The sequence below is a fragment of the Salvia splendens genome, chromosome 2 (assembly GCF_004379255.2).
Source record: "Salvia splendens isolate huo1 chromosome 2, SspV2, whole genome shotgun sequence".
Taxonomy (NCBI): Eukaryota; Viridiplantae; Streptophyta; class Magnoliopsida; order Lamiales; family Lamiaceae; genus Salvia; species Salvia splendens.
In genome coordinates, this window is record NC_056033.1 from 12,027,081 (window position 1) to 12,035,077 (window position 7,997).

The 7,997-nt window shown below is 35.2% G+C and overlaps 1 protein-coding gene across 2 annotated transcripts; it reads left to right on the forward strand.

The window, feature by feature from the left end:
• The first annotated feature begins 2,001 nt into the window (after window positions 1-2,001).
• On the forward strand, window positions 2,002-6,316 carry LOC121761111 (pumilio homolog 5-like). 2 transcript variants are annotated; one of them, XM_042156713.1, is made up of 6 exons: window positions 2,002-2,330; window positions 2,551-3,989; window positions 4,066-4,228; window positions 5,010-5,173; window positions 5,445-5,703; window positions 5,931-6,316. In XM_042156713.1, the coding sequence occupies exons 2-6, from the start codon at window positions 2,554-2,556 to the stop codon at window positions 6,036-6,038; spliced, it is 2,130 nt and encodes a 709-aa protein (XP_042012647.1). In that variant the 5' UTR covers window positions 2,002-2,330; window positions 2,551-2,553; the 3' UTR covers window positions 6,039-6,316. The 2 variants fall into 2 exon arrangements, with proteins under 2 accessions (XP_042012647.1, XP_042012641.1); XM_042156707.1 differs by having other exon boundaries at window positions 2,002-3,989.
• The last annotated feature ends 1,681 nt before the right edge of the window (window positions 6,317-7,997 follow it).

Here is a 7,997-nt window from a genome sequence, read left to right on the forward strand (position 1 = left end):
AATGCATTGAAAACTAGAGTGAATCAGACAGCTTTGGAAGAATGGAATAAATAGATAGTACTATATTGTAATAGAATAGTGGTATTTTTTATAAAGTCTATGCAAAGCTAACATGAATAGGCTGCAACCATACCCTTAAATTCTCGGTCCATACAAACTAATCAGACATAAGATCCATATTAAAAAAAGTGTATTTTACAATAAGATAATAAAATTTAAGCTAAGATGGTGCCCAAATTTCATAATGTTTCCCGCCCAAATATGGGGCCAATGGCACTTCTGTAAATTTTTCAAACAAGTCTCCCTTTATGTAGGCATGCACACGGTTCGAAAACGCCGATCCGGTTCGGAACCGGCGGTTCACGGTTCAAGATTTCCTTGAACCTGAACTGGCCGGCCAAGGTCCCCGGCGGTTCAAAACCGCCGTTTTTTGGCTGAAACTGCTGGTTCCGGGCCGGTTCGGCGGTTCGTAAATTTTTTTTTCTTCTTCTCGTTTTAGTGTTTATTTCAACGAGACCACAAGTCACAACTTATAAGTTAAAATTTACACTTAATGTTGGACTTGAGCCTTTGGGTTGAAAAGCGAGTGTATTGGATGATGATTCCCCTTTATAGCTACATGTTCTTGGATGTGTTGCTCTTTCTTTCAATGTGGAATAAAACTCCTTATTTATAACTACATGATACATCTCCATCATCTTTGTTTATATTAGTTTATATCTTGACTATCTTCTATTATTATAACTTAACAACAAATATAATTACATAAAATATTATTCTTTAATTCTTTATCATTGTCGATTTGTTTGTGTATAAGTTTATGTGTATGTTAACTAATAAATACCATTATACACATTAAGAGAATAATTATTATACAAATTGTATTAATCTAGCGATAACTATAATATGAATAATTATTTATCTATATACAAATCATATTACTCAATAAGTGTTTATTCTTATCTATCAAGAATATATTCACAAATAATAATTTTATTTATATAAATTATACTACATCTATTATAATAACAACTATTATACAAAATCATACTAATAGTCTACTACTACTATATAAATATATAAACTATATTATACCACTAAACAAATCATTCTTTAGTTATCTATTTTTATCATTATTATACCAATTATATTAATTATTATTTTTTCATATTTTAATCAATATATTGAGAAAAATTAGCAACATACTTACATTTAAATCCAATTATTTGAACACGTCCATATTCTATAAATATATAAATTATTAGCAACATGCAACATTCAACTTTAATTAAACTATTATAGTTGATGCTATTATTATCTATAAATTTGTCTTAGAAAAAGAACCATAACAAAAATAAAGATAAAGTCGGTGAATAATAAAATGTAGTAAAAAATAAAAAAAAAGTATAAAACAAAAGAAAGTTTTGTATCTCACATTGGAAAAATATGAATGAATGATCTAAACATTTAGTTATAAAAGAAACTTCTACATATTTTGTCCCACATTGAAAGTGAAACAAAAAATATTCAAGGATGCCTCTATAAAAGAGAAACAACCTAGAATGGTTTCATAAATTCGCAAGCCCATCAAATATATATGGGCTATTATGAATTATGAATTTCTTGTATTCTTTTATTTGTAAAAATTGTTTTTAAATATAAAAATCAAATTTTATAAATAAAAAATATATTTTTTTAAATTTCGGTTGAACATTTGGTTTAACCATTGAACCGGCGGTTCCGGTTTCGCATTTCGTAGAACTTGAACCGGACCGTGTGAACCGCCGAACCGTCCGGCGGTTGGGAACTGCCCGCGCTGGTTCCGATTCTGATTTATGAACCGGCGGTTAACCGTCGGTCCGGTTCGGTGTGTGCATGCCTACCTTTATGTGAATATAGATTTCTTTACCAATCAAGAAATTTCATAAAAGAATATACAATCGTGTGTATATAAATGTAGGCAAAGGGAGAATTAGAGAGAAGAGAGAGGGTGTTGTTCCTTTTTTCTGCATCTTTAATGGTGTGATACTAGTTTATTAGCAGTGTGTATTTTTTGTGTGTAAAAGTAGTACTCCATCTGTATGTAAAACCTTCATCTTTGCATGCTTCACCTACTGTCTTCTACACGGGAGAAAAGAAAACCCAAAACCCATTACAAAAATGGAGGAAAACCAAAATCATAAATCTTTTATTTTATTTTCCTTTTTTTGAAATTTCACCATCCCAACCCAACCCCTTTCCCATAATTATCATTACGACTTTTGGTTTCTCAGATCTAAAAAGCGCTAATCACTACTGGCATTTCATTGCTTCCTCCTCTCCTTGATCGGGTATTTCGATTCTTCAATTTCTGTCTTGTTATATTCTGTTTTCTGCATCTATTGTTGTTAGTATTCCTTTTTTTGGTTGTTGTTGTTGTTGTTGTTGTGTATCTGAGTAGTGTGAAGAGAGAGAAAGAGTAGAGAAGAAAAAAAAAACATGAAGGATGCTGACGAGTTAGACATGTTATTGGGCGAGATCCCTCATGCAATATCACCGTTTAATCTTCAGGAAATGCTTCACAATGTCACCAATCATCACAATAATCTCGTTGATCACGGTTATGGTCATGCATCATGTGTGACGAGTGTTCATAATAATACTATTAATAATCCTCTTGGAAATGATGAATCCTCCCCTGTGAGCGGTTTCTCCCTGCAATCCGGTTCCTCCTCTAGCTTATTCTCGGGCGATGGGCGATCACATTCAGATATTGGATCATTATCCCCTCCCCAATTCGAAGATTTCAACATTTCTGGGGGTGGATTTTGTGTGGATTTGAAAAAGGGGAACGAGGCCAGTCTAGTTGATTGTTTTAATTTATATCGGAACTTTGGTAGAATGTGTGTTAGAGATGAGCGGGAGGGGGCGTCTGCACCGCCCTGCGGTGTTCGGTATCGTGATCAATCGCCTAATGGGAGTAGCCGGAGTTTGGACAAGTATGGAGCTTCTGATAGTTATAGGACTAGTTTTAACGTCTCTGTTCCGAGGAAGGGTGTCAGCTTCGAAGGGGAGGCAGCTTCTGGAATGGTGGAAATGCCGTATGATCAGAGAATAGCGAATTTGTTGGGATCGCGGTGTTCCCCTAGTCAATCTGATAGAATGTTTAGTTGGTCGGATTTTGGTAGCTCTGCTTCAGGTGCTCAGTTTCGTAGGCATAATGGTTTGGCTAACAACGGTCTCCCAATGGGATTTGTGGTGCCGAATGCACCGCCTTCTTTAGATAATCCGTTGGTTGGAAATTATTTGTTATATCCTTCGCAACGCAGGAAGAACCTGATTCAAGCTAGTGATTCTTTTTATCCGTCTAACATGGCTCATATGGCGCAGCTGTCACCACGTTATAGTGAAGAGAGCTTGATTCATTACCAGCAGACGCCACCTAATGGAAGAAGCAAGGTACCTCTGCATGTCAGAGTGCCTCGAGGGAGTGTTGAGCACTTTGGCAGGGAAGATAGTTTGATCATTCAGGGGGAAGGGGTCAAATACGAGATTACCAGGCACGCACATCTGGGGGAGTGCAACACCAAGAGTTTCCATCGTGAGAATGGTGCATGGAAGACCCACGAGAGGAGGTCACAGCTGGATGACCATCTCCATACTGCTGCAATGCAAAATGGCTGCCAGTGCCCCAAGATGCATTGCCCTTTCAGCCGACCAACAAAGTTTAGCTCTCTTGCTGAAGCACAAGGATACATCTATCACATAGCAAAGGATCAACAAGGTTGTCGATTCTTGCAGAGGATGTTTGATGACGGAACTTCTGTGGATGTACAGATAATATTCAATGAGATAATTGATCATGCAGTTGAATTGATGATGAACCCTTTTGGAAATTATCTCATGCAAAAATTGTTGGAAGTGTGCAATGAAGAGCAAAGAATGCACATACTGTGTAGGGTGACTGAGGATCCTGGGGAGCTAGTTAGGATCTCTTTAAATACACACGGGTACATGCTGTATGAATTGTATTTCACTCTCTTTTTTTCTGCAGGTCTTTTAGCTAATCTGTTGTTTTTGTATCAGCACTCGTGTGGTCCAGAAGTTGATTGAAACACTCAAGACAAAGCAACAAATTTCCCTAGTTATCTCAGCCCTGGAATCTGGATTTCTAGCTCTGATTAAAGATTTAAATGGGAATCATGTTATCCAGAGGTGCTTGCAATGCTTCCCAGGTGAAGATAGTAAGGTAATTACTCATCAAAATCCCCATTGAGTTCGTATGGCTTTAATTGTAACTCTCTTACTACTACTATTTATCATGTTGCTTGTCGTTGGTTGCTCATTTCATCTCCTACAACACCTGTCACTTCTTGGACATCACCTTTAGGTTGATAAGATCCATTTTGCTGTGAATAATTTCATGTAGATTGTTAGCTAAATCTGTTTCTGTTATTTCTTTCATATGTATGCATTTTTGGTCATTACACTTGTTAAAACTATCATCACAAAGATTTTCTTTGGTTGTCACTTCGTGTTTTCCTTTTGATGTGCAAGAGTTTTTTGTGGTTTGCAACTCTATTTCATCACATAGTATTTCTGATCTTACTTTCATTATAGAATGATTCATGTTTGCAGCAAGACGTTAGTTGCTTTCCTCATCCCTCCGGTGGAGAACTGAATATAGATGCTTAGGATTAATCAGATTGGCGTGCGAGATTGGACTATATGAACATGAAAATCTAACCAGTCCAAATTTATAGGTCAATAGGAAGAACTTCTGAGTAAAGGCGAATTTAGATATAGTCAGTTAAAATTGCACTTGGAAAAGAGAGGAGATATATTGCTACAACATTGATTTTGAGTTTTTTATACATTTCTTGATCACTTTTTGATATGATAATATGACTTCTCAACAATCACAAGTTTTTAGTGTGGGTAGAGAGAAGTCACTATTTAGTTGGCATAATTTAAGGTTTTGTATCAATCTGTCTTTTTCTGAACTAAAGCTTGTGTCATTCCATTCTCAGTTCATTTTTGTTGCCGCTGCAAAGTACTGTGTTGATATTGCAACACATCAGCATGGATGCTGTGTTCTACAACGATGCATCAGCCATTCAACTGGGGAGCATCAGGAAAATTTAGTTGCAGAGATTTCAGCCAATGGACTTCTGCTTGCAGAAGATGCATTTGGGTAATTACATTAAATTATGTGTATATTAACAATGTTTATGCTTTACTCAGTTGTTTTGGTGCTGGTATTTTCAACTTGTTTCCAGACCTCTTTTCGTTTGATAATTGCTTAACTTTATTCTTTTTTCCAAAGTGCAGTTAACAACCAAAACATGCATATGTGACATCTAAATTATCATTGTTTTACTCTTTGACTTGTGTGTTTCTTGATTCTTGTTCTGTTACATTGTTTCTACATTTCCTAAAAAATCAAATTTGAATTTTTGGTGCAGAAATTATGTAATTCAGTTTATTTTGGAGCTGAAGATCCCATCTGCCACATCCAAATTGACATCTCAGTTTGAGGGAAACTATGTGCACCTGTCTTCACAAAAGTTCAGCAGTCACGTTGTTGAAAAGTGTCTTTTGGTATGTAATGAGGAAACCCGGACAAATATCATCCACGAATTGCTCTCTGCTCCTTACTTTGATCAGCTGCTTCAGGACCCACATGCAAACTACGTTGTCCAAAGAGCTCTGCGTGTTTCTGAGGTACTTGATTTTGCTTAAATTCTCACAATGCTTTCTAAGAAAAGGACCATCTAATGCATAAGTGTAGCATAGCACTTAACAGTGAAAACTACCCTTATATGGATTAAGACATATGAATGGTTATTTAACCCTAACACAAATTTGCTAAACAAAAGCACAGCCTGAGAGAAGCAGATGATCTTTTAAAAAGTTTCATTCACCAAAGAGACTAATTGGTTTGATATCAGGGACACCTCCACAATTCCTTGGTTGACGCTATTGAATCTTACAAAACAGTCTCGCGTAACAGTCCCTACTCGAAGAGGATTTTCTCTCAAAAGCTTTTGAAGAGGTGATGTACAATCTTGGTTTCTGTTAAGTAAAAGTTGTTGTTCAGGTGGATCTGTAAATGGAAAGTCGTGGTTGATCCGTTCCATTTTATGTGCACCCTTTGTGTTTTTGTGGCAATATTTGCATATTCCGATATCATAGCATCCAGCTCCTAAGAAGAGTTTAGAGATGGAGAAGCATGTGACTCATAACTTTCTACTATTTACAACTATTGTTTCCTTGAACGCCGAATTTGAATTATTAGATCCTTCACTCTTGCAAAGAAGATGAATGTTCCATTTTACTTGTTCCTTATTTTCTCAGATTTCCACTCAGATTGTTCTTTGCACTCTTTGGTCCTATCCTGCATTTGATTTGGAATTTGATGATCCCATAAACCTTGTAGATAGTATATAACAATTGCTTTTCATTCTTTCCTTTACGTTCATGGCATCTGAATTTATACGTTTTGGACTAGGAAAATATACATGTGGGACTAGTAAATAACTAGGTTGTACTCCCAGTGGCGGATAATAAAATATCCACATTTTTTAAGTCATGGAAGAAAATTAATTTATTTAACTAAATTTAATTTTAGTAGTTTGTGGCATATACACTAATCCACGCTAATTATTAGGTGTATAGCAGTATAAGTATGCTTACCCATTTGTTAATCCAAATAATATATTTTTTTTGGATTGATCAATAAAAATGGATTTTAATGCTATTTTGTTTTTTTGGACTTTATTCAATTTATCGTGAAAAGTAAAGGGGGATAAAGGAACCATATGTTGATTGTGCTCTAAAGGTAAGTTTTCTTCGTCCTTATATAAAAAGGGAATAAATAAATCAATCAAATTCCGGGAGCCTTCATGAAGTGCTTCTTTCGGAGTTAAACTGCCATTTGTCCATATTTCGAGAAATAGTATCTCTTGTTTTTCATTCCCATTTCCATAGGAATGAATACTATGATTCACATTTCGAACAGGCATGAATACAGCATCTATAGGATAACTTCCATCTTGAAAGTTATGTGTCATCTTTATAAGATATCCGCGATTTCTCTCAATTTAGTTTTTTTTCAAGTGTGGAAACCCCATAACCAGAAGTAGTAGGATTCATTCTCATAATATAATAAATAAATAAATATGTCAAAAAAATTTTGTGAAAATTATCGAATTCAAAATAAATGTCCGATAGTATGTCGATCGGTTAATTCAATAACAAATGGGAGTTAGCACTCAATTTTGGTGGTGTCCTCCAATCGAATCCAATTCAATCGTTTACTCTTCAATGATTTTGTGGCGTTACATCAGTCTAAGCTCAGTTTTTTTTTCATATTTTGCCCTATTTGAATATTCAATCTGGGCCCAAAATAGAAAAAATGGATAGTTGGGATATATTTAGTAGGCCCAATCCCGAATTTAATTATTTAAACTTCGAGTCTCAAAGGAGGACCGCGAGGAGAATACTGTTGAGAAATGGATTAACAATTTACGAAATTAACCCCTCCAAAACTCCTTTTAACTCTGGACACCACCAGTATTTTTTAAATCATGGTCATATTAATTAATTAAAAATACCCTATACGTCAAATACTCCCATTATCTCACAAAAAAAAATTCATTTATGGCATTTTGGTCTAGCCCATGGTAAAAGTTCATTCTCTCGTAGGCTAAGTAGGTCTCAAATTTCATTAAGTCATTTCACCCCATTTCATTATAAAACAAATAATAATCTATCTGTCTAAAAATTTGTCACTTATTTTCGTTGTTGTTCGTCCCCAAAAATTTATCACATTTCTCTTTTACTATTTCGTATTTTTTTTTGTAATGGACCTCACATTCCGCTAACTCATTTTCACTCACATTTTATTATAAAATTCACTTATAACCTTTCTTAAAATTCGTAACGCGTCAAATATGGACTCTATACATGCTATGCCGGGCTGGAGAGAGTATAAGAGTGTCCATTATAGGCGGACA